Source organism: Podarcis bocagei, assembly GCF_964188305.1.
Source record: "Podarcis bocagei genome assembly, chromosome: 2".
In the NCBI taxonomy this organism is placed as follows: domain Eukaryota; kingdom Metazoa; phylum Chordata; class Lepidosauria; order Squamata; family Lacertidae; genus Podarcis; species Podarcis bocagei.
This window is the reverse complement of record NC_138126.1, coordinates 60,931,336-60,958,477: the sequence shown is the minus strand read 5'-3', so window position 1 is coordinate 60,958,477 and position 27,142 is coordinate 60,931,336. Positions and strand designations below refer to the sequence as shown.

The 27,142-nt window shown below is 43.4% G+C and overlaps 1 protein-coding gene across 7 annotated transcripts in view; it reads left to right on the top strand.

Annotated features, from left to right (window-relative positions):
- The first annotated feature begins 14 nt into the window (after positions 1–14).
- SEMA3F (semaphorin 3F) overlaps positions 15–27,142 on the top strand; it is a 127,425-nt gene continuing 100,297 nt past the window's right edge. Inside the window, exons 1-2 of one of the 7 annotated variants that reach the window (XM_081185861.1) lie at positions 15–646; positions 11,007–11,166. In XM_081185861.1, coding sequence (XP_081041987.1) covers positions 11,055–11,166 — 112 coding nt within the window. In that variant the 5' untranslated portion in view covers positions 15–646; positions 11,007–11,054. Of the gene's footprint in view, positions 647–693; positions 819–1,719; positions 1,869–2,800; positions 2,823–2,885; positions 3,169–11,006; positions 11,167–27,142 lie in introns of those variants that run through there. The other 6 variants (XM_081185867.1, XM_081185863.1, XM_081185864.1 and 3 more) reach the window with 6 other exon arrangements.

The window sequence follows — 27,142 nt, the reverse complement described above, 5'->3', positions numbered from 1 at the left end:
GAAAAAGAGGAGGCGGTGGGGAGGAGAGAACGGCGGCGGGTCCGGCCCCCGCTTCCCTGCCCGGGGAGGTGGGGACGGGGAGGCGGGGCTATGCAAATTGAAGGCGGTAGAAGCCAATTGACTGAATAGGGTCTGGGTGCTCAATGTGAGAGGAGCAGATTTCGAGCGTGTGTGTGTGTGGAGGGGGAGGGTGGTGGTTTATTTTCTTTATTTTTCTTTTTGCGGGCAGGAGGCCACTTTCATTATTATTATTTCTTTTTCTTTCTTCCCTCCTCCTTCTGCCTCCTGCTCTCCGGGCCTGCAATGAGAACTTAAGGACCGAGTGAGTGCAGACGCGGGGCGGGCGGGCACACAGCCGCGCATTTACGCTCGGAACAAGCGGCGAGAGGCGCCGCGAAAAGTCGAGCCCGCTGCGCTCCGCGGGTGCGAAGGAAGTCCCATCCGGCTTGCCTGCTGCCTCTGGAAACCGGTTGGGTCGAGCGTCTCTATGGATTGGCGGAGAAATCCACTCGAGTCCTGAATTCCAAGTCCAGGATTCCGGAAGGTGCTGCCGACCACATTGGAGGAGCGGCGGCGGCCGCCCGCTTACTTTGACCAAAGAGAGAGAGAGAGGGATGGCGGTGGGACGCCGCTACCAGGACAGCTGGTGAGAAAATGCCTCTTTGGTGTCAATAGATAGGGTTTTCGCTCCTTCCCATTTCCCCCCCACCCCCTTTTTTTTACTCTGGATCTGGGACCAAGTGCTCGGGTCCTACTGGCGAGCAGCGACGTGACCTTTCTGGGGAACCGTCTAAACTGCTCTGCCTACATCCAAAGAGGTACGTCCGTGTGCGCAACGCGAATTCATTCCCTCCTCCCCATTTGTCCACGCGCCTCCGAATTAATGGAGAGAGTGAGTTCGGTTCTGTCAATGGAGCTGCCAACCTCCTCTGGGTCTCTGCTATAGCAAAGGTGTCACGTCGCCCCGTCTATGGAAGGGATCGAGCCGAGATGGACGGGTGGAGAGAAGCTCGGTTTGCCCCACGGGGCGGCGGGCGCAGGTTCCACTTTCCATGCCGTTGCTGCGCTGCTCTGCTTCCTCCCTGTTGATGGGAGCGTAGCAGGAGTGCCAACTTGGCCCCACGACCGTGGTGCCCGGGGCCGGGGGTGCTATGCAGCGTGCAAAATTTGTGGGTGCCAGGCCCCTTCATGGGGAATTTTATGGGTGCTCGGGGCCCCAGGGAGTTGGTACCTATGGAGCGTAGAAGGCGGTGATATTGTGTGTACAGTTACAAGGGGGGACGGGGGACGGAGGCTAATGATCAAAGCTGACGGAGGTGGGGAGCTGTTGGAAGCAGCAAACTTTCAGCGGCTCCTTCACACTCGCTGCATCCGGAAAGTGACAGCGGCCGGCCGGTCCCATCCTTTTTTTTCATCACTGCGATGGGAAAGTTGAGCAGTAATCCGGAAAAGTGGGAGTTGGTGGGGGCAGGGAGGGGAAAAATGGAAAACCCTGCCCGCTTTTATGCGGGTGAAATTATCTTTCGCCAGGGAGAAATGCCCACCCCCCCCTTGCACAAAGCCCCCGTTATCTGTTGTCTGCGGGGAGCGAGGTCTCCAAGGTGCTCCCGACTTCGCGACTCGCCGAAGCAGGCGCGAGTCTCTTTCCAGAGAGCGCTTCTGCTGCTGCCTTCGCGTCTGCTCTCGGCCTGGCAGCCCTCGAGGACGGGTCGGCAGCCGGGCAGATTTAAAGGCCCGGAGCCGAGAGCAAGTACAGGGAGACGCCTGAAGAGGAAGCGACGCCAACCTCTTCCAGAGCAGATATGGGAGCCGACTGTCTTCACGGGACCCCTCTCTTTGCCTTCCGCAAAGCGCTTGAAGCCTGCTTGGTATGTTTGCGCGTGTTTAAAAACGACTTGCGTGCAAGCCAGCCGGCTGGATCTTAAGCTTCAAAGTTCAGCCGTTTGGGTATAAAAATGTTACAAAACTGGTTGAAATTGTAGTGGTGGTTAGTGAATCGAGCGTTAATTCTGGGTCCACCGCCTTAGCCGGGGGCCGGATCCCTAGGCGTGCTCAAAGTTGCCACTGCCTTCGTTGTTGTCCCAGGGCAGGATTAACGCGGCGCTCCAGCACAGTCGTCCGGCTGGCGCCTGTGGGATGGGGGCAGAGGAAGGGAGGAGAGACTTGGGTGGTTTTCGCGTGTGACGCGCACAGTTACCTGGGAGTAAGACACACGCGGAACCCCCCGCCCCCAGGTTTTACTTAAGAGTAACCCCGCAGGGTCGGGCTGCATAAACGCGCCATTGAGTCCCGCCCCCAGCCTAACTCGCTGCTTTTTATTTGTGTGCTCCGTGGGAATACTGTTCGTGTGGGACAGAAACGGCAGGTGAGAAATGAAGGCTGTGCGCTGGGGCGAGGCTTTTTATGCTGACCCAGCGCGCTTCGCAGACCGATTTCAGCCTCGCGTGTGAACATGCGGTGAAAAGTCTTTTGTTTTGCTTAGTGTACCACAGGGCTGGAGAGGTTAGCAGGGCATAAACTTGAGGGAGGAAACGTTTTCCTTGGCTCCAGACTGGGAGAGGAAAAGTCGGCTCCACAGCCGCGCCAGCGGTCTGCGAGCCAAGGTCTCTCTCTCTCTCTCTCTCGCTCCCTCGTCCCAGCACGGGCTGCTGAGGTGAAAGCTCACGCGCGCGCTCCGCTCCCGGGCCCGCCTTTATTTCTCCCTCTCCCCTCCCGCCGCGTGGTGGTTTCTTTTTCTCTCCTCCCGGTGCACCAGAAGCTCCGCTAGGAGGGCGGTAGGCGTGGCCCTGAGCCTCGCGCCGCTCCTGCCAACTCTCCCTGAGGTAAAAACGCTGGGCGAAGACTGGAAGGCGGCCGCCGTCGAGGTTGTTTGGTGGGCCGGCCGACCTGCCCCTCCTTCCTTCCTTCCCTCGCTCACTCGGTCGGCCCTCTCTTCTGCCAGCCTCGCGTCCGCCTCAGCGTCGCTCGGCTTCTTCTTGTGCCCGCGTAAAGCGCGCAACTGGCGGGCAATCAATTAATGAGCTCGAGGCCCTCGCGTTCCTAGGGAGCCAAGGTACACACGCTCCGCGCTTCATTTTTGGGGGGCCGATGACTTCCCGCGGCTTCAAGCGCCCGCGCCTTCGCCGGGCCAGCAAGTGCGAGAAGAGGAGCGCTTTTCACAAGTCGCGAGTGAGTCTCGGGCCTCTCGCGCTTGGCACGCGATAGTATCTCGTGTGGAAGATGTGTGCGGGTGGGGGGTGGCGGCTTTTGCATTGCGAATGAGCATTCTGGGCAAGCGTAGGCTTTATATATCCACCTTTCAGGACCAACTAGAGCAGAGTTGCTTTCCGAAGCTTTACTTGTGGAAAGCGGGACTGCCCACCCAGCTTAGCAGTTTTTAGGCTATCTGTTGATTGATGAATTGATTAAATGGGCATAATTTACATATGGTGAAAAACAGCTCTGAAGCAAAAAGGGGGAAAAAAGCAGCTTACGTTCTTTGTGTTTAGCTGATGAATATGCCCTAGGAGGCACTATCACGAAAGAGGCATCCTCTCCTGCGTGTGAGAAGAGTGGAAGTATCTCTTTTAAAGATGGTGTTTGCCAGGTGTCACGAAAAGCAATACATAGTCTGTTGCCGGATAACCAAGGGTACCTTTTTAGTCAAAAGGTATATATCGGTTGATCCAGCCAATCAAATCAATTAAACAGTATAGCTCTAATCAAATAAGGAAACTTGAGAAACCAGGCAGGTGTCTGCTTTCTGGCTCTGCCCTTGTCATGAGCAGCCTCACTTCTCGCTGTGGTTTGGGTAGAAGACAAATAAGACTTAAGTGGAGGGCAGGGGTTGTTGTTATGTGTGTGTGTTTTGCATTTCCTTGGGTCTACAATTCAGAACCTACAAAAGCGAGAACATGCAATTGAAAAAAATTGGTTCTCTTATGCTTTCAGTCTTGCACAAACAACATTCAGGGTATTTTCACTTGGGAGGCTTAAATTGGTGCGCTCTTAAATTGCTCTATTATAATGCAAATGTAAAACCTGCATCAGTTTGACTATACTGTCAATTTCTCTCACGCAGTAGATCCTATGTTAACAACATTCACATCTGGCAAAAATAAGGGAAAAAATGCTTGGCTTGAGCAAATTTTTTAGTGTCACGTGTCAGAATGTGAACTTAAAGGAAGTACCTTTCTGCACAATGTACAGTTAACCTGTGGAACTTATTGTGATACAGCACTTAGAGGGCCAGCCATTTGAATAAATCAGTCTCCAAGGAAAGATTAGTCAGATAGAAGATGCAAGGACCAGAAACAGCTACAAGCCAAGATGGTCATGGAGTATACTTTGCTTCCCAGTACATAACTTAGGAAACAAACACTAAATTATAGGCCATCCTATAATGCTATTGTTTTTTATGTGTACATCCTAAAAGCATTTGAATTATGTCAGAGAAAATATATTGAGTTATACTGATAACTCCTTTTCAGCCAGTCTTACATTCCAGGATACTCCATCCACCTTGCTTGTCTCTCTTCCCTCCCCCTTCAATATTCGTTCAACATTTTGTGTTCATTCAGCATGCTCAGTCCTCACTAGACTGTTTTGAGTTACCCCTTTATGATTTTTCCTCCCCAAAGGGTTTTTGTACTTCTGCAAACATTGAGGTTCCCCTGAGTCTGCTGCTACCTCCCTCTTGTGGTAGGTGGTGCTATTTTGTCTATGAAAGGATTTGCAGTTGGAGAATGTACTAAACTTACAGAATTCATTTTTGCACTAGCTTTTTTAATTACACATGTCTTCAGGAATAGAGATGTACAAATGGCATTGTGTTGTCAAATTTGCAGATCAGCCAAGGGTATCTTGCTGACCAGTAACTTTGAGAAGTGAGGGTCCCTCAGAATACTATTAATCATATGGCTGTAATCATGCAATTTGATATTATTTTGTCCTGCATTTCAAAGTGTGTGTGAGGTCTTTTTGTAGAGCAGTACAGGCACAGCAAACAAATGTACTTTTCTATATACTATAACATTCACAGACTAGTTTATAAGATTTTGATTTTTATATAGCCAGATATATCAGCAAGTATTTTAACCCCTATTAATTGTGAATCTCTTTTTATTGTTCTCTTAAAAACATGTATTACCTAGGTGGCCTTGCTCCCAAAAGAACACATTTCTGCTACTTTATTCATGATGAGCTTGGCAATGTAAGAAAATACTACATGCATATGTAAGCAGGTAGGAATGTGTGTCTGACTTTAAACTAGTGGACTATTCACACATTTTTACTATTTCCTTGTACGGTTGAGAATAATTTAACATTAGGTGAGAAAAATACCGTTAATGTAGGCAAAAAGAGACAAGAAAGAGAATTTTGCTCCCTTTTCCACTCCCAACTAGTCCTCAATTTACGGTAATCCAGCAGCATATCCCCATTCTTAATAAACTCATGGTAGGCAAAGACGTCTGGTTCCCCACTTAAAGCAGGGATAGGAAACCTTCAGCCCTTCAGATGTTGTGAGACTGTGACCAGTCATGTTGGCTGGGACTAATGGGAATTGGAATCCAACAACAACTAAAGGGCCACAGGTTCCTCATCCCTGACTTAAAATGATCTCAATTAACAAGGCTAGGAAAGACCCCTTCTGAGAACTTGGAGAGCTGCTGTCAGTCAGAATAGAGAATACTGGGTTAAATGGACTGATTGACTGATTCAGTATGAACAAGTCTGCGTGCTTTATAATCAGCAATTTAAGAATAGGTGTCTAATAGACCCTCTTTTGTGTCTACTACAATTGTTAGAATTCTCATAATTATACATGAATTTGGTAAGGGAAAGTGAACATGAAAAAGAGGAAGTACTTAGATTGCTGCTCCTTGTGAATACCAACCCAACAATGGGCTAGAAGGAATAAAACATTCCAAGAGGATTCTGCCTGTCTCCATATAGTCCAGGGCAGGCATAGGCAAACTCAGCCCTCCAGATGTTTTGGGACTACAACTCCCATCATCCCTAGCTAACAGGACCAGTGGTCAGGGATGATGGGAGTTGTAGTCCCAAAAACATCTGGAGGACCGAGTTTGCCTATGCCTGGGTCCAGGGAGACACAGAAATTGGGCTATGGTGCCACAGAGGGGATCAGAGAGTCGCAGCTTAGTGTAGTTTGGTAAAGTTATTAGCCCTGTGCCCTGACAAGCAGATATGGAAGCTTTTGCTGGCATCATTCTCCAGTTGTGTGCATGCACACATTAGTCATGGAGTTATTAATAATTTCTCTTGTATTCCTGATTTTTTATTCTTCTTTCTGCCTTTCTCCAAACATTTCCTGTTCTTTAAGTTCCTTTCTCAGGAGACTCAGATGCATGCACTGACATTTATAAACTGAAACTGATCAGAGACCCCTCTCTTCCTGAACAGATGCACTAGGAGCCAGCAGAAGGGGTCCCCAATCTTCCTTTTCTTCCATTATGATCTCGGCTCAGAAGTGGCTGTAATAATCTCTTGTTTATTTATGGTGACTGAAAAGTGGCTGAGCTTCATATGCAAAAGGACCGCTGGTCTTCAAGCATGACACACTGTCTTTTCCCTAAGTCCGCACAGTGACACATTCCATCAGGAGACAGACTGACACTTTAGAGCCAGGGAACACTTCTCAAGAACAGTACAGTATTTTCCTGATCGCTTTGATTTTCTCTCCCAGCTTTCTGTTTCTCCTTTCTGCTTTCTTTTTCTTACATTCTCCCGCTCCCTCCCCCCTTCTCTGCTCTTTTCCTTTGTTTGCCATCTCACTCACTCTCAATGGCACGCACAGCACCATCCAAATGCAATATTGGTATTTGCCAGAACTATTTCCCAAGGCCGGCGGGGGTTTGATTTAAATGCAGCCGATTGTAGCTTTTATTTCACAGGGTAATTTGGATTTTAGACATTCTGGTTCCAAAAAGAACTGATGTGTGCGCTGAGTGAAGAATCTCCAAAAGGGGAAGTGTGAATGTGTGTGGAAAGACAGGCAAATAATACAAATATTTACCTAGTGCAAAGGAAATTGCTATGATATATTGCCCCTGGGGAAATTTTAACTCCTGCAATTGTGGTGCATTGCCCACAGCCGAAGAAAGCTGTGTTCTCCTGGGGGCCCATCAATTACCCTAAACGTCCATAGAGCCAGTCTGGATTTGTTTGACTGATTCCAAGGATTTTCCTGTGAAATCCCTGAAGTTTGTTTCTGTCATTAACTACCACTTCCCTGCATCTCACCAGCGAACCAGAGGGGGCAGTGTTGGTAGCAATTATGCCCCCCCCTTCCCTGACCCCCCCTCAAGCATTCATCAATTTGGAGCACACTGGGAAATGCTTCCATAGGGAGCCATTTGGTCGGTTTTCCTTTCCCTAGTTGTGGTATGTGTATGTACATTTTACTGCAAATTGTTCTTAAGAATTTCTTAAGAAACTGGCTGAAGTGCTAATAATGTGTATGCAGTACATTAGGTTTGAGGTTTTCAGTTACCTTGATTGCAAGCGAGAAACTCTAAATATTTAAAGGGGTTTTGCCTGCTCACATGTACACACATTGTTTGAATAATTTTAGCATGCTTTATAACTGCATCCATATGTACAATAGAAACAGAACAAGAGAAGGAGACCTTTGATGCATGCCTCTTGCCATCATATTCCTGATGTGGTAGGGGAATAAGGACTCAAATCCTTGTGATCCATTCAAATGAGCATTTTAAGAGCTGGGAAAGGACAGGTTCCTTCTTACTGAACAAGAATAAAGGGATTTTTTTTTGGGGGGGGGGTCCAGTACCACTCCAAGGGCTGTGGTTGAATGCCACATACTGAATCCAAGGGATCTTGCAAACTTGTTACCTACTGTCTGGGTGGAGGGGAAGAAGATCCAAATTTAAAAATATATGAAAAGTCCCCCTGGATCAGATCAAAGGCCCATCTATTTTTGAATGCAACAAGGAACTCTCCATTTGAGATTCTCAGTAGCTGGTAATCAGAGACAAACTACTTCCAGAACTGGAGGTAGAATATAACCATGCCTAGTAGTCATTTGAACTCTTGCCTGTGATAACACTATGCAGTTGCCCAAAAGAGATGGTAGAGCCAACAGATATTTGTTGCAACGACTGGAAGCACATTCTGAGTGGTTCATTCATGAGTACTAACCCATGTGCATGTAGGGATGCCCTTCAACTACAGTACACCACCAAGAGAGCATGGACTAGACCTTATCATCATAGTCACTATGGCATAGTGTGTTGGAGCTTTTGCACTCAATATTACAGTATTTCTTTTGTTCTATTTTGCTTGTTAGCCTTTTCCACCTGTTCCATCTCTGTAGACTGCCAACTCCTGCGATTTGCCCTATATTTATTCAGCTCCCCAACACAATAAGTCTTCCAGCTGGATGCCTCTCAATGACATTAAAAATATATATATCTTGTTGTATTAAAAATAATGAGAGCTTTTAACATTGACTTCTGGGGAAAGTAGTTTGCACCAAAAGCCTGCAGTTCTACTGATGAAACAGTTCTTCTGATTGCCAATCTAGGGCTCTATGTGTTTTGTCCACTGTAACAAACAGTGAACTAATTCTTGTGAAGTGTTAATTTACTCTGAATATAGTTAAGTATGCTAAAACGGTGCATGAATGGTTTGCAGTTGTCCTAGAGCAGGGGTCAGCAAACTTTTTCAGCAGGGGGCTGGTCCACTGTCCCTCAGACCTTGTGGGGGGCCCGACTATATTTTGAAACAACAACAACAAACGAATTCCTATGCCCCACAAATAACCCAGAGATGCAGTTTAAATAAAAGGACACATTCTACTCATGTAAAAACACCAGGTAGGCCCCACAAATAACCCAGAGATGCAGTTTAAATAAAAGGACACATTCTACTCATGTAAAAACATGCTAATTCCCGGACTGTCCGCAGGCCGGATTTAGAAGGCGTTTGGGCCGGATCTAGCCCCCGGGCCTTAGTTTACCTACCCATGCCCTAGAGGAACTGCTTTTCTAAGCATAAAGCAACTGAAAGTACAGAAAGCAGACAAATCAAAACTGTTCAGTTGCTGTATCGTGTGACGGAATAGACATTATCCAGTGGTATAAAAGACAGTTCCTCCAGAGAAACAGAGGGCCAGGAAGCTACCTTTGGTTCATATGCAGAGGGACTCAGCAAAGGTGCATTGTGTATTAGAAAGTGGTATGTGTATTTTGGGGGCGGGGTGTCAGCTGAAGTGGAGAAAGCTGTATGTAACTTACACTTTGTGATGAATAAAGGTAATATTGCAAATTCCACATACACTGTCCCATCTGATTTCTGGCTAGCCAGTTTCACGGGGCCCCTGGCACTCTATTTAGGCAAGTCTGTCAAATCTTTTCCAGCTCAGAGGCACAGTGGAACCCAGCTGGTGGTACACACAAACTTTTTTTTTTTTAATTCTACTATTAAGAAAAATGCATTTTGTCTTTGTGTGTGTGTTTTATATAATTAAGTCCAGATTTCTCCTGACTAGAAAGTGGAGAATGTACCATACAAGTCCTCTTCCCCCCTGGTTCACTGCATTTCTGTGCTCAGCAGGAGGGTACAGAGGTAGTACATCATAAAGACTGCAGCCCCATCCTCCTCTCTTTCTCTCTGTAGGGAAGGGGCACTCTTGTGGGGGTGGAGAAGCCCCCAGTGGGTGGGCTGCTGGCTCTGACTGCCATAGGATAGGCCTGTAAGGACTCTTTTCATTCCTGAGAGGAGACGACTTGATTACTGCCCCTCAATCAAACCTTGTTTACTTTACCAAATGAGAGCAGCATGTGAGCTTGTTAATTGTAGTTGGGCTCATATGGTCTGGTATTCATTCTTTCTGGAGACTGCTCCAGCCACACTGTGAAAAGCTGATGTTCTGGTGGTAAAGACAGTGACCCTGGTTAAGAGTTCAGTCAGTGAAAAGGCACACACGGTCAAAGTGTGGGTAAGAGTACCGCAACTAACTCAAAAAGCTTACATTAATCTTACTTAAATCATAAATACTGATAATGTTATCGATGGATTCTTTGCATTATGTAATTATTCTCTATGCATTCAAATACAGAAAGTTGCTGTAACAAATGCCTCCGGGAACTTGCACACTAACTAGCAGTGTCTGGACTCCCCCCCCCCTTCATTCAAAAGAAGAGGTGGGCAGAAGAGGAAGGGAGAATTTTCCATTCCAAATATATATCAGTTCTTTACGGCATGTGCTGCAGTTGTTGTTTTCTTTCTTTATCTGTTACCTTGAAGACAAAAAATATTTATCAAAGGCTAAGAATGGTTCAGGGCTAGAGGCTCAATGAAACCTAAAATGAAAAGTTCACAAAACACACAGAGAGGCAAAGTCAATCCAAATAATTATGTAGAAGATGCTCTGAAGTGTGACATGTGCCAGAGTACCCTCAATTAGGGGAGTATATAAGGCTAGCTAAAACCCTAATGTTAAAGGAATGCAGAACAAGAAAGTTGAAGCTCAGGTTCCTGTGTGCTCCAGGAACCCCCAAAGATTAGCTCTTAGTCATAGGGCGGGGCTGATTCTCTCACTATTTTCTCTCTCAGTGAGTAATATAACTTGACATAGGTAATCACAGCCATAGTTTTGCGTTTTGGATCTAGTATAGCCATCTTGCACTATATAATGGGTATGGGGGAGGCACAATATATTATGAGCCCATTTCGATTGGGCCATACAGTATTCACTGCTGCAACAGTATTCTTCTCCCCACTCCAAAATTAGGTGTTCTCTCACCTAATCTTAATTTCAGAATTGCAATTAGGTTGATTGACAAAGACTGTGCACTGGGGAAATGGGCTAGCCTTCTGAAGGACAGACTGGTGAATTGTTAAACCTGCAAGTTTCTCCTCCCAAGGGTGGAGTTGAGCAGAATAATAGAAAGACTTTTAACCAGAGAATTTTAGTTCAGTTCCTGTCTCATAACCTGTTCTGGGAAATAATGTTTCTGTCTTCACTGTCCCATCTCTTATAGATTCCCTAAGAATTCTGCCTGGATTTTGGATTCACACCTCTTCCCACTATGCCCCTCGTTGGCTTTTTGCTTTGGGCAACCTTACTAATTGTAGGCTGGTGGCCATCCTACTCCAAGGATTACCTCTTTGCTACTCCAAGAGTGCAGCTCACTTTCAAAGGTAAGGCACTATGTTAAATCAGTGTTATAGCATAGTTGTGGTCTTCCTTGTGTTATGTTTTCTGGCAATTAATGGCTTGATAAAAGTTCTGCATCCAGAATGCGTCTCTTGAGGGCACCAAGATCCAGACCTGGAGGTTCTGTTTTAATTTCAGGTTCACTAGAGTGGCCACACTATCTTTCCAAGAATGCTATTTCCAGCAGCAGATTTTCTTGGGATCCTAGCCACGATAATGAGCAACACTTTTTTCTGGAATAGGTTCTGAGAAGCCCCTGGGCTAGCAGCCTACATCAATCACACATGTAGTGCATTGCACTTCAGTGTCTCTCTCCATCTGGAGATAACTGGCCTTGCAGCTTGTGGAGTTTCCTTAGATTTTTTTAGAGTCAAGCACCATAGCTGGCAGTACAGACAGCAGATTGACAGCTCAGTGAACCCAAGCTGCTATGTGTGCTGAGAAGTTGGCAGTAAGTCACATATGAGCTTCCTAGGAAGGGACTGCAGTGCTGCATGTGGATCTTCCATGCCGAGGAGGAGACAGGTGTTGGGATGACTGTCTGTAAATCTTCAGGGCTAGTTGGCATGCAGCAATGATCGCCTGTGAAGGATATTGCATTGAATTAATTAATTGACCTCACAGGGAGGAGGATGCCTCTTATGAATCTGATCTACATTAGCCTTTTTGTCCTCGTACTGCTTCTGCTTGCATGCTCAATGAAGAACAACACATGAGCCAACTTGTAGTAAAACCTTTTCATCCTGATTTTTTTCAGACTACTTTATGATGACTTTTTAACTTAATGCATTTTTCTTTTACTGAGAATTTCCAAGTGAACTAACTGCTATTATGGTTGTCCGTGAGAGTGGCTTAAATCTTGCAGAACTGGATTGGCACCTCCTTCTCCCACCTTCCTCTCCCATCCTATGTTTAACCTCTGGTGGGTAGGGACAAATCTGTTTATGCTACTGATTTGTTCGAATTCTGTCTTTCAAATATAAATGGTTAGAAAATAGTGTTCTCTCTGTGCTGTATCACTGAATTGATGCTGGTTGCAGGGCTGAAGTGCTCACCTTGCTGGGGATAGCACTGGTAAGGGGGAAATTAGGCAGAGCCCATTAAAGGGAAGAGAAGAAAGAGGGAGTTGACAGGGAATGTTATGCACTGCAGGAGGTGGAGGACCAGCGGTGGGAAAGGAGATGTGGTGGTGCGTGTGATGGAGACCTTGTAAGTCTCAGATAGCTGGCTGCCTTTGTTTCTACACTTGGCTTGGCAACGCCGACTTGTCCCCATGCCTTTTGTCACCATCACAGAGTTTCTGGCAATTAATGTTTTGTTAAAAGTTCTGTATCTGGAATGTGTCTTGGAGAGTACCAAGATCCAGACCTGGGGGTTATGTTTTAGTTTTAAGTCAATAGAGAAGCTCTCCGACTTACCATACTCACAAAAACCTTAAAAGATAGCAGAAAAGATCTCTAATAGGCAAAGCAAATTCTGTGTGCACATGACTGTCACCTTGCGTGAGTGTGTCTACTTCCTGTGCGCTTGCAGCTAATTATAGTGATGTGATATAAAAGACAATACACTACACATGACTTAAGATACTTGAACTTTTCATTGTACTTTCAAGTTGCATGTAGCATGAAATTGCTTTATAAACAAGGGGAATACAGCACTGTATTTCATACAGTGTGCAAAATACAAAGTGCTGCCTCAAAAATGAAAGAGTATGACTCTGGTCAGGGTAGCATCTATAGGTAACTATCCACTAAAAGCAAAGGAAGCCTGTAGCTTAGGTACAAATTTCCTGCAAATGTTTCTTCCTTTTCCATAATCAGGGGAAATGAATCAATGTGTATCTCAGGGCTGGTGTATTTATAGATTGCAACTTCTTCTTGCCAGGATATGACATGAAGGCCTCTATTTTCATACTGTGCTGCTCCTTTACTCTTCAGATTTCTGCAGCATGAAATTGCATGTGTTGGGCACATGACAAAATGTGAGAGATTTGCAGATCAAGGGGAGGTGATCAGGGAATGTGATGAATAGTGTGTGTTTAAAAGTTTGCTTTTTAAGATCTGTCAGTAAATGTGTTTTATTACATTGTCATTTTAATGACAAAAATATCATTTGTGTCTATCTTTGAGTATTTATTACAGGTTGTGTGGAGCCCAGAGTAGCTCATCACCAGTAAGTCTGAACCTTGTGCTTAACATGGTTGCACATTTTAAGAGCCATCATCTTTTGAATATTTATTGATGTGAGTTATGAGGTGATAGGTGGACACTAACCCTGCAACCGTATGACTATTTTTGTGTTTTCAATGTTTTTGTAAGTAGGGTTCTGTTACATTCACATACTGTACTGGCAGGATTTGGGGACTGGCAGTGGCAGGAGGAGATTGGTAATAGTGGTGATGGGAGCACAGATTTGGTAATAGTGGTGATAGGAGCACAGATGTGCTATTAGATTCAATAGGAAACATCCTCTGGCCTCTATGAGCTGTAATTGCAGCTAATCTGCAGGATGTCTGACAGTCACATTGGCCCTGCAAACACAGGGATGCATGAAAGTGATTGCTAAGTATGTCTAGAACACTTCACCAGTGTCTCTTATACTTCTCTCTAGCAGAGAAATCAACAGAAATAACCGTACCACTCATATCTGCAATATAGGGGATACTGATACTGATATATATTTACAGGGTGGCTGTTAAGATTACACCTTGATAGGACACTTGAGGCTCTCTGAACACTTGAAATTGATGTTCAGATCTTATTATTTTTCTAAGCAAGCATTCATTTAGGAATTTACAGTGCTAAATTACGAATGCAAACGACTTGTTCTGTACTCACTGTATGAAGGGTAGCCAAAGTTAAAAGGAAGAAATGCGTGCTCTAATAGTTTCATGGAAGAACTTTTGGTAGGTGCAGTTTGTCATGCAGGGGTGAATCATCTTGTGACACCCTGTCCTCTTTTACTCCTGTTCCTTTGAATTATTTTTTAGCTGTAACAAATAGATTAATTGATTTTGGAGGCAATTTAGACTAGTTGATATGCCACTGGGTTGAGATATGCTTGACCTCAGGTACGAAATCAGTTATGTTGACTCAGTGTGATACTTGAGACTCATACAGATATTATAATATCCTCTTCCTAGCTGTTCTGTATTTTTGTGTACTTCATTCTGTAAAGCTTCTTAACCACATTCAGTAAACTGTCAGGGGAAGTCTAGCCCAGCTCTGCCCCTGTTATAGTAAGGGTTGTTGTGGCAGCAGTTGGAGTTAATTATCCAGTATTGATTCTGCACAACTTCTGTGATGCACAAACTGAACATAGGCCACAGACCATGTGTGGGGACCTACCTATGGCTTGACAAACCTCTTCTTTTTGCTTTTGCTGCCCGCCTGGGACTGAAAAATGTAAGGTTGTCAAGAACATGGAAGGTCATAGTATTTGTCTATGTTGAGTTTTTTTAGTAACAAGTCTGGTTTAGCCTCTCTCCTCCAGCACCATGCATTTTTTACTTCGAGCTCTGGATTGGCTAGAACTGCACTCCTGAGTGCCCTTCTCTTTTACAAGCAAGAACTTTGGAATATGAACAGAGAACAAGCAGTAGACAGAAATATAATCTATCCCACCTTTGTTTTAATGGTATAAGTACTCATTTGAGTTCCTCCTTTGGGCCTATTGAAAGATTTCTGTATCTTAGAAATTGGGGGTGGGGGTTTCAAATGAATCACTTTGATAATGTCTTTGAGCCTTTTTATAAGAGGATTTGGTTTCCTGTTACTCTACAGTAAAAAAAGCTGGGAAAGTTCTACCTTTGCCAGTAAGGTTTCTCCCCCCGCCCCCGCCCAGCCCCATATCACTTGACTCTGGGGTCCTGAAGCTTTGACAAAAGCAGAAATAATCATGAATCATGGGACTTGGCAATGAAACGGAAGGCAGCTTGGAAACGAATTGAATGGTGAAGGTATTGAAAGGGATGGAAGAACTTACCTGGAGTTTGCTGACAGTTATGCACATAAACATGGAAACAAATGCTTCCTGATTCGTAAAGCCAAGGAAATTAAATCAGATCTTTCTCAGTAAGCAGGTAACTGCTTCCCACAATTCCAGATAAGACTACCTGCAATTCCTCCTACTGAGGAGATCATTCTCCCCTGCATTCAGCACTTCTATCCACCCCACAGTATGTGTTTCCAAGGAATCGCTTCCTCCTTTCACTGAATTCTTGTTCCAGCCACGCTGTCCTCCTTTGGCCTGGGCTTAATGCCCTTAACATGTTTGCAGATTTGTTCTCTAGAATTTGTTCTCGGTTGCATTAGTTGTAATCAGGTATACAATCTGATGTGCACATAATTATGTGTATAGGAGTTGGCAGTTGCATGCCTCAGTGTTCAACAGCATAGTCAAAAGTAAGGAGGGGCTGAGTACATATTGGCGCTATCACAGCATGAGATGTATTATGAATGCCCCTCACTGGAAGTTGACTTTCCACAAGTAAAATTAAAATTAAGCCATTGCTTATAGCAGTAATCTTACATTTTCACTCACTTTCTTCTTTATGAAGTCCATTGACCTGTATTTGCAGCTGATCTGTCACCAGCTAGAGTACTTGCATTATGGAACAGCATCTAAAAATGTCTGATCTTCTAGCACTTAGGTGGTTATGATTCATGGGCTGGCATTCATCTCATTTTTAATTCTGTTTACTGAAAGCTACATATATTGGTTAATGCTTTCTTTTGCAAATCTGTGCATGATTTAGAAAGTCAGTTTTAAATGGATAGTTCTTCATGATTCTCTCTGAGCAGCTCGTGAAAACATTTTTATATTGGAAAAAAGTTTTAGACTGACTTTGTTCTGAAATACTGTGTAGGTTTTGCACTGTTGGTCTGCTGTTGCTGTTTTGGATGAAACTGATATTTTAACTTATTGTTGGTTTTTTAAATGTTAAATTCAATTATTTTAGATGATGTTTGTTGTCTGAAGTATATTTGGAAGAAAGAAAGCAACTGTTACGCATTAATAATAAATAAATGCATATATTTACCTATATTTGTTAGCTCTTAGATTACATGGTCTATCAAGTTTTCTCTATAAATCTAAAAGGAATGGAATAGATCCTTTTTAATAAGCAAGGCAAAAATTAGACTTTTTTAAAATTCAGAACACTGTAAATATATGATAGGTGATAAAACCATGTGGGGGGTAGTACCTCTGGTGGGGGACACTTCATGTTTCTTCTGGGGTAGTTTGTCCATCTTTGATCTCCATTCTACACTTAGTTCTCACATGTGGCTCCTAGAAGCTGTCAGCATGTGACAGCAGCCACACCCCGAGAATGGCTTCAACTGCCCAGCTAAACCAGGTGAGGAGAGCCAATGGGTCTCAAACCCTCAGTGAGTTTGGGTCTTCCCCTGCATACAATGACAGGCACCAGTGGATTGAGTGAGTGAGAACAATAGTGGGTCTAATGGTTAAGAAGGCAGTTTGTGCACATGCTGTAAAAGGAAGTGGGGGCAGGCAGGGCTCATCAACCTGGGCTAGATGGAAAAACCTGAGTTTTTCATCTAGGAGGAGGAAAACTCTGGTCTCAAACCTCTGCACTCTTGCGGGATATCTTTGGGACAAGAAAAGGCTCAGGAGTGAACCCTACACAAATTTGGAGTGGAGGCCCTAAGACTATTGGATGGTCCTTTGTATGCTGCCTCCTAGCAACTCCTGCAGCCAAGCTGGTGCCAAGCATATTGCTCTGCTTTCCTTTGGACCACATCAGCGAGGTCTTGCCGTCTGGGTAGCCTAGAACCTCCATACACACTGCCCAGGCTTGCATCCCAGGGAGGATACTTTGGGGCTGCTAATGCAGGTTTGACTTCACCCCTAAAGGAGCACTCAGTTGTCTCTTGAGACAAATGGATGACAATGGATAAAACCATGTGGGTTAGCAACTTCTAGAGGAAATATCAAATCACCTGACTGTGTTGTACCTTGTGGGTAGTTACTTGGGTGGTCTCTCCCCCCCCTTTTGACGACGGGGACAAGATTTTCCCACAGGTGGAGCTTCTAGGAAATGTCCAAACAGTAGTCGTTGCCTGGTTGTTGCCTGGTGGTAGCGACTGGGGGCTACTTAAAGGGCAAGGTGCTGGCAAAACACCAACAAGCCTCTGCAGCCCATCACTGACGTTTCTCTTTTTATTCTGCAATGCATTTCTTTCCCTTGAACCCCTATTTCAGTTATTCCCAGTTAATGAGAATTAACCTCTAGCCTTGCCTAAAAGCCAGCTGGGAAACCAGAGCTGTAAACTGAGCTGTCTTTAATTAGGTTTTTTCCCTGAGTCGATAATTTGTATGTCTTTATGTGCCTCTCTTTCTAGTGAGGTGGTGGGTGAATAGAAAGGGTGGGGGTGGGGAAGAGCACAGCTAGGAAAGTGGGAAACATGAGGAGGAAGAGTTAATCAATGTGGGCTGTTAACATGGCCCAGGCCACCAACTCTGCCAATAAACTGCAGCCAGGGCTTAGAGAAAGGTGAGAGATTTAATGTGCCTGACACCTCCTCCCACTTGGCCCACATTCTACTTGGCAGATTAAACAGCAGGAACAGACCATAATTCTATATTTGAGCAGGAAGGAAAGAGGTTGGGGACAGGCGTGTAAGGTTCCAGACTGAGGATTCATGCATGATTTTTTACTGCAGGGGCATACAGAAAGAATGCTCTAGCATATTTAAAAACAGACAAACCCATATGCCCAGGGGCATTGAAGCCTCAGAGAAAAGTGTCATGGCTCATGTACACTGTTTATATGTCGTTGCAGATTATGAGCTTCTGTGTGGAGGGCATGTGTGGGGTAGAGCCATTCACTTATATAGGCTTTTCTATAGGGCATTCATGTGAGGGTAAACATTCTTTTTCAAGGCTGCATATAAACTGTTTCATTCTAGCACTAAGTTGTATTCCCACCACCACTCCTCTTAGTTCTTGGAGGTTAAAAGAAAATAGCACTGATGGATTTTATTAAGTAGGGAGTGGAGGAGCAGGCGGCTGGAATGTCCCTGAAGACGTTAGGAAGCCAGCAATGATGGACTTCTATTGCTTTTGGCTTTGGAGTTCTTCAAAGGAGCAGCACTAATTTATCCATCTTCAAGAAGTAGCAGCACTAACTTTCTTACCTTGGGTTCCAGATAGTGATATAGTGGAGCAGGAGAGGACAGGGACAAAGCACCCCCCACTTATTTCATAGTAAAGGAAAAGGGACCCTTGACCGTTAACTCCAGTCGCGGACGACTCTGGGGTTGCGGCGCTTGTCTCGCTTTACTGGCCAAGGGAGCCGGCTTTTCTCCACAGACAGCTTCCGGGTCATGTGGCCAGCATGACTAAGCTGCTTCTGGCAAACCAGAGCAGCACATGGAAACACCGTTTACCTTCCCGCTGGAGCGGTACCTATTTATCTACTTGCACTTTGAGGTGCTTTTGAACTGCTAGGTTGGCAGGAGCAGGGACCGAGCAATGGGAGCTCACTCCATCATGCACTACACCTCTTCTAGATATAGAATGACCAATTGGATGATTCAGTCTTTCAGTTTTCAGATGTATCTGCATATAATGCAACAAGGCAAATTCTATGTTCCCTTACCCAGAGTTAACAGTTTGATGACAGAGCAGACTGCATTGCCTCTGGTGTGGCAGTGCTGCCAGCAGAGAAGTTCACATGGATCACCAGCTGGGTAGTGTTGCTTAGTCTCTGCATATAGACAGTAAGACAATGCAGTACCCAGAGAGCCATGAACAGCTTCCCCATTCACTTCCTGCTGCAGCCAGTTCAAAGCCCATTGTTCTGCTTGTATCAAGTGTTTATGTTCACATTCAGTGGGAACACCCAGACCACTGTTGCTGAATAATAATTAGAACCCCTCATCTGCTGCTCTCTTTAGCAGTTCTGTATTGGCCTCATCACATGGAAATGGCACCATGATCTTGGCATACATCATTATACCATTTTTGGAAAATACAATTTTCTCTGGTTCAGAGAGTTCATTCCATTCCAAGAGCATCAAGAATCACCACCCCTGCAAGTGCTACAAGATTTATCAAAATTGTGTGTGTTGTCAATGCGGATAAGTCTGTAGGCTTTGCAGGAGGGCAAAGTCTTGCCTTTCTTCCTTAGTGATAGAACTCCAATTGTCATTGTGATGTTCTGGAACAATGGCTTTGCTATGGGTATCATTCATTGCTCAGTCTTTAACTAGCCTATTCTGCTTCTCCATGAACAGCAGGTGTTTTTGGTTAACCCCTGTGCTTGGACCTTATGTTCGCATTGTGTAGCACTGATATTTGTGGGAGTTTTTCCAAGTTAGGAGAGCAAAACTAAGCCATGTTGGGTTGTAGTTCTCCATTTAGCATTCTGCGTCAAAACCTCTCTACTCCACTCCCTACCCTACCCTCAGTGCTAAGAGTTGGGAACATGTTCCCAGGAGGGAAATGAGCAGTGATGGAAAATGAAAGCAGCATCCTGAATCCTCCATTTGCTGTCAATCCTTGTTTCCCAAGGAAGGATGAGGTGGGGGAGAAGATCTATTTATATAACCTGGACATTTGCTGGTGACTTCCCACATACAGGCATATATCTTTTTCAGTATTCTTCTCAGGAAAAAACAGGGTGGCTATTCTTAACAAAGTTATTAAAAATCTTCTTATGTATGAACATCATGTTATTTTGTTTATTTGGCAGGTTGGGACTGATTGACAACCCCATATTTACAGATAAGCATGATATCTATGGGTGGTAAGCTTGTTAGGAGTGTGCATGTTTGAATCTAATTTCTGTTGTTGGCTTGAGTGAAATTAAGCATAGTAAAAACAAGAATATAGCCTGTATTCTGTGAACCACTGATTTCAGACCTGGACTGGAAAAACCACTAATTTACGTCTATATCTACAGTGTAACTCCAGCACACAGTCTGAATGTATACTGTGTGGGGCTAGGAGAGCCAGCACACATGGAGGACAGGGAGTGAGTTCTGATATGCTTTCCTTCAGTATGTCCTCAAAGCAAAAGAACATCCTGGACAGTTGTGCAACCTCTTTACCATTTCTCAAGTGTTTACAGGGCTGTGACTTGTGACTTATTAGAAAATACTTACGACTAGTATTATTTCACTGCTGCTGTTCGAACACCTGTCACTTTTATGGCTGGGCATAGGAGACCAAAGATGTGAAAGCTTGACCACATGTTGTCATGTATACTGTGTTTTATAGGAAGGCAGAATATAAATAGTAGAAGATCTCTGGAGGAAGGCCTGGAGAAGATTATGCAATAGTAGGTTGGATGGACAATGATAACATAAGACAACTTCATATCAAAATAACAATACAGCTGTCTGTACCTCCATGACGGAACACCTGGGATTATGCTAGGGGTTTTTTTGCTCCAGTGCAGTCCTGATGACTTTTAAAGCAAAGTTTCCACTGACTCTGATAAGTAGAGTTCATTGACTCTTCTAGTCAGGAGGACATGCATATAACCTATATGTGTGGAGTGATTACTGCCCTTATTTATTCTTGTTGCCACATTAGAAGCAGGGAAGGCGATCACTAGTGATAATAATCTTAAAAACAAGTAATGAAGCAGCAGCTAAATTTTAAAGTGCTGAAAGAGGTAAATGGCAACAGCTGTAGGATTGAGCTGTTAACATTAAGTTGGAATTTGTTTCACTGTTCAAATTATTCTGTGCCACAGTGTGTCCGCTAAAAGAAAATGCATAAAAATGTGACCGTGGCCGAAGCAATCCATAGAAGGGGTAGAACAGTTAGCCCCAGGGACCTGGAAAAAGGAGATGGAACCTTTCACCTCAAGGTCAACAGAGCAAGGCAGTCATTACCAGCAGGGAGGTTTAGGTCCTGAGCAGAGCAAGTTGGTGGTCTTAAATTAACCTGGCTCCTAATGTGTCACAATCTCTTTGTGTGTCTCTGCTGTCTTTCTCTGGGGTGTTCCAGAAAAGATTATGCAAATTGAAATGATGGTGCAATGCCATTCAGACGGAAAGATGGAAGATACTAAAGCTGCAACTGACCATGCTGTACTTGTATTGTGGTTAACTGCCTGGGGCTTTTAAAACTCCAGGGCTGCCTGATGGAATCTTAATGTCAAAATGTATTTGACTTGTGGTCCATCCCATCCCTAGTAATTTATGGAGGAATATAATAAATACATGTGTGGTGAGAAACCAAAGATGATGATGATGATGATATTTATTTATAGTCTACCTTTTTCCCAGACCAGGACTCAAGGCAGTGTACAGATAAAATAGAAACAGCTAAAAACAGAAAAAGCAATAACTTAAAAGCAATTAAACACTAACAGATATGAGATACAGATAATTACAATAAAAATAGCGCCAGCCCTTTCCTTAGAAACAATCAGTTCCCCAAAACTGATTTCGGAGCCCAGGCAGTTTCATATGAGGGAAATAGGTCTTTCAGATATGTTGGACCGAAGCCATGTAGGTCAAAACTACCACTTTGAATTGTGTCTGGAAACAGAATGGTAGCCAGTGCAGCTGTTATAAAAAGAGTCCTATGCTCCCTGTAACCAGCCCTGATTGAGTTGCATCCAATTGTCCTCTGCTGATGGAAGAATGTTTGGTCTAGCCTAGACTTTTGTGACCAGAAGGGCAGGGAAGATTATATTCATTAATCCTTTTTTCCTGCAGACCCCTGAGGTACCTCCCAAACTATTCCAGAGAGTTCCCCAATCCTCTGGAGCGGATTTGGGTTGTGGTATGGGGACCTGCAGAGGTAAAGGGGAATAATTATCAAAAATAACTTTCTCCTCTTCCATGCACAGAAACATTTGCTGAATTAAAGAGACTTCTGAGAACAAACTGCACACAAACTGGATACAATGTATTTAAAATTATCTTGCTGTTGCTTAACTTCATTAACTACTCATTCTAATCCAAAAGATCTCTCATGCTAGCTCAGAATTAGATGTATTTGTAGACTAGGGTAGGGAACCCGTGACACCTTCAAACTGCTGTGGGACTGCAACTCCCATCATCCCAGACCACTGGCCATGTTGTTTGGGGCTGATGGCAATTAGGAGTCAAGGGCCACAGATTCTCCACTCCTCCACTACTGTGGGGAAGCGGTTCTTGCTGTACAGACATTGTTAGAACAATCAAGAGGGATTCTTGGTTGATATTAAAGATAATGATCAAACATAAACAACAGCATGATCTCAAAGGCTGCCACCCTAACTTGACTTCATTGAGAATAAGCCTCATTGAATTGAATAGCACTTATTTATGAACATTCATGGTTAGGATTGGGCTACAAGTTATTTCAGAGGCCAAACTCTTTCAATTTCTAGACATTCTAAAAACAGGTGTATGAAGGGGGGAAATACTTTGAAAACTTGAGTATTTTACATAAGTACATATTTGTGCTAAAAAGCCATCATTGGCGAAGGTTCCCTGTCACAGGTCCATGTCTTTAATAACATGTGGTCATCTTTCATAATGTGTGAGTTATATATTGTGGTTTCCACCCAGTGAACATAACGCTTGACCTAGACCACTTGAGAGGTCTGAGTTCAAAGGCCAAGTCAATCATAGGATTACAGGGCAAGAACCTACCTCTCAGCTGTAATGTGTGCCTATAGAATGAAAGTATGAAGTGGTTACTCACTAAGGACCTTAGTGCATCAGGCTGTATAATTTAATAAATAAGAAAATCTAAGTCGCCTTTAGACTCAGAATTGCATTTTTGCCTAGGAATGATTTTTATTTTGGAGGATCTTTCTACTAAAGTTGAGGAAATTCTGCAAGAAAAAAAAGAAAGAAATACAGCCAATAAGACAGCTAGGACAGAGCATCTTGGGACAGACAGTGTAAGTCAAAGAAAATTATTGCTTAAATGTTGTTATCTGGCATCAAAGTAAGGAATGCATGATGACTGAGTATTATAATTGCCTACTTAAAATTTTGGCAAAGTGTCCCAGGAAACCAGAGACAAAGACTGTTAGGTTCTCATGCACAAACAAGCTGCTTTTGGATGGGAACACTCCAAAGTATCACACACAGACAGTTAAGTGATCTTCATAAGACCTAGGGGATTCTGGAAAACTGTTGAGTTAAAAGGACAAGAGCACAGTACTTTATTTGTAATCCACTTTTTATTGTTCACACAATCCCAGAGCAAGAAACAATATGAACACATTCATACTTTGCTTGGACTCTGTCTCTTAACTGGACAGAGACATCCACAGTGTGTTTCGGTCCTCCAAGCCATTAGTTGCCAGAGTTGCTGGTTGTCTACAGATGGGAACAGGTGTCATTCACTCTGCTCTGAGCTTGTCTGGAAGTGATAACCAAGAGCTGAAAGGCTCTGTAATCTCATTACTTACTAACTCCCAAAGCCATCCCATTTCCAAAATGCCTCACCTAACACAAGATACACTAATGCAAGTCTATTCCCTTTATCTACTAAGCTTGTTATCCTGTTTAGGAAATAAATTGAGTTAGATTGGCAGGGATAAATTCTCAAAGAGTAGCTGTGTGAGTCTGTTGCAGTAAAAATAGCAAAGAGTTTCGTGGCACTGTATGGGCTGGGAAGCACTTATATTTGAAAGGGGAGGATTGCTATTTATCATCACCTCTAGCCCATTACCGTTTAAGCACAAACTGATCGTCTTCATCATTGCTTCTGAAGAGCTTGCAAGCACTGATGAAGATTCATAATGATATATTCTAGGGGGTCATTCTTAACCATTACCATTCATTCTCTTGCTGAGTTTTCAGAAATAATTTCCTGTGTCCTCCTTAGTTTTATTACACAATTGTACCCTTGCATTATTTTTTCTTCTACGCAGTATATTCCACACACCCACACACCCCATTGTATCATGACTTTGGTATAGCTGTTTTTGCCAACCCAGCGCCAACCTCCAGATGTTTTGGACTATAATGTGCTGGCAGAGGCTTACCAGAGTTACAGTCCAAAATTTCTGATGGGCACCAGGTTGGTAAAGGCTGAGCTAGAGTTTCTCCTTCTGTTGTTGTTAGTTATGTGCCCTTAATATCATAGTCCTGTGGATATACTTCATAACGCCAGCCAGATTTTCTATATATGTATTTGTTATTCTTGGGAAATAGCTCACTGGAAGACATGGGAAAAATCAGAATTTTAGCTTTAAAAAGCCAGGGGCGTACAACTTTTGTACAAGTTGTTTACTTTTTGTTAAAAGTAATATGTCACTCTGTATTACAGCATGCAAATTTAGTAAAACAACACACTGCATTTGTGGAATAGGTTTAGGAATCCTACAAAGTGCTTTCTGGCATGCCTTCTTTTGATAAAGACATTCTTAAACAGTGTTGCTTTTTTTAAAAAGCCTTTTAAAAACTGTGGAATCTCTCCCATGGCTGGATGGAGACAGCTATGTATGTGAAAATATCTTGATTATCTCTTGTTGGTGCCTTGGCTCTTTGACAAATACAGTTCATTTGAAATAAAAACATGATGCAGAGATTTCTGTCTCAAAACAATGAATTTTGACATTTTTTGATACAGCATGCTGCTATAGTAAAGCAAATAAGTGATTTTCAATGTAGGAAAACTGGCCACAATTCCTCACAGAGTTGGGCATTCTTACCTTCATTTAAATCACTGGGCTTCAGTACTAGATTTGGCATTCCTCTTTAGCACTAGAAGCAAAAACTTACAGTATACTTTCCATGTTCTTTTTTTTAAAAAAAATGTTCCACAGGATGGAGGTTGAGCCCAGAAAAATGTTACCTCCCCTGGAATCTGCTGCCTGAAATGACTGTGGCATGATGCTTCACAATAAGACTGATTATGCATATATGCATGTTGTCACCTAGCTTGCAGCCATTCTGTCAGGCTACTTGAACTGTTTCTATCCCAGTAGAAGTTTAAGAACTGATATCTGAGTTTCCTTCTTTCCTTCTCCCTACTCATCACTTTTCCCATTTCTTCCATGTAATAGTCTGAAAGTTGTGACTAGTTGTCTTTTTTAAATGATCCAGTAGCTTAGAAGAGGAAAAAAAGAAAATATTTCAGTAAATAATAAATGTAGGATTGTGTCTACTGTATTTTAAATCCAAATAATTGTTTGATGGGTTGCTTTCTTGATAACATTAAGAGCGTACGGTGAGCCCTTCTGGATCAGACTGAAGGTCCATCTCGTCCAGCATCCTGCTCTCAAAGGGGCCAGTCAGATGCATAGGGGAAGCTCACAAGTAGGGCATTATTCTGAGCATGTTTCTTTAGAAGTGTAGAAAGAGTTTGAGTTTGGGAGCCCCCAAGGCCAGCTAGGCCCAGAACTCTTAGCTTCCATTCAAACACAGGTTTCTGCATCAGGTTTCTACATCAGCCTTCTCCAACCTGGTGCTGTCCAAATGTTTTGGACTGCAGTTCCCATAATCCCTGATTATTCCTCGTCACTGGCCGTTGTTGCAGTGGTTGTAGTCTAAAACAGGCGAAGAGCACAATGTTTGGGAAGGCCGCTCTGGATCAAAAGCTATAAGCAGAAATGTAAGCTCCTTCCACCCCAGAATTTCTGTAAAACGAACTAGCCTGTTTGGTAGTCGGCACCTTATAAATTTTTAGCCATTGAATGAAATCATAGCCGTGATTGGCAAGTAATCTTTTTGCACATCACCAGGTAGAGCTAGGAATTTTTAGAGTTGCTTCTTTCTACTTCTACCTTGTCACTGCCCCAAGCATTGCATATAAAGGTGTGTGTGTTTCACGTCACTTGAATTGAGTGAATCTATGGTTTTCAACAGCAGCTCATATAGTTGCCTGTCTGCCTACTGTTCTTTCTCTGTGCACATGCAGCACACAGTCCAGAAAATCAAAGCATGGACAGGCAGCATAGTTGTATCAGGATCTTGGTTGGCATACACACGATTATGTTGATAATAAAAGTGTACATGCAGCATTAAAAAATAGTAATTTTTATTAGCAAAGAAGAGCATATTATACATTTTATCTATCAAATAATTTTTGAATAGAAATATAAAAGTGTACATGGCGCTTAGGATGCCATTAAAATGTGCTGATGCTTATTTTCAAAATATAAAGAGCTATGCAAGTTTCATTTTTCCTGGGCCTCTGAATAGGGCAATTTATTTCTGTGATTCATAGCCTGTTATGAATCTAGTCCTTCCCACCCTCCTGTGCTCACGTCCTTGACAATAAGGTTGCAGTGCTAATCCTATTTACCTGGGAGTGAACCCCATTGAATCCAATAGGATTTCCTTTTGAGTAGACATTGTTAAACTTGAGCTGTAAATCAGTGGTACTTAATTTTGAGTAGATACAGGATTATGTTGCTAATCTACCCCTCCAAAACAGCCCCTATTTTTTAAAGCAATTAGGAAGGGCTTACTTGGGTATCACTGTTGTTATTTGGCAGGAAACTAATATTGATTTGTAAAACATTATTTTGCAATGACCAACTAGTTTTGACAATAAAATATTTTATGTGATATATATGTATATTATAACTCCAGTGTTGGCAAGCTTCTTGCTTCGTTTTGCTTTGGTATTTTCTTGTAAAATATCAAGATTGTGCAGTGTTGTAGCTAAAGCAGGGGTACATATTTATTTTTCTTTACATGAGTTGTAAAAATATTTGTATCTTGCTTTTCTTCTCAGGAGCTCAAGGCAGCATACATTGTCTTCCCCTCCCTCTCTCGCTTTTAGTATTCACAACAACCATGTGCGGTAGGCTAGGTGTGAAAACAGAGTAGCAAGTAGGATAGTGTTTTTCTTTGCATAACATATGCACTGTATTCTGTAGCACTGTCCAGTATTCACCAACAATAGTCTTAATCCTCCATGTTGGGGTGAATGCTAAACTGCTGATCCTGGTAACTTCATGCACAGAAGTGTTAACAAACCAGTTTTGTGCTATCTGTCCATCCCTACTCTTCTAGAGATTGA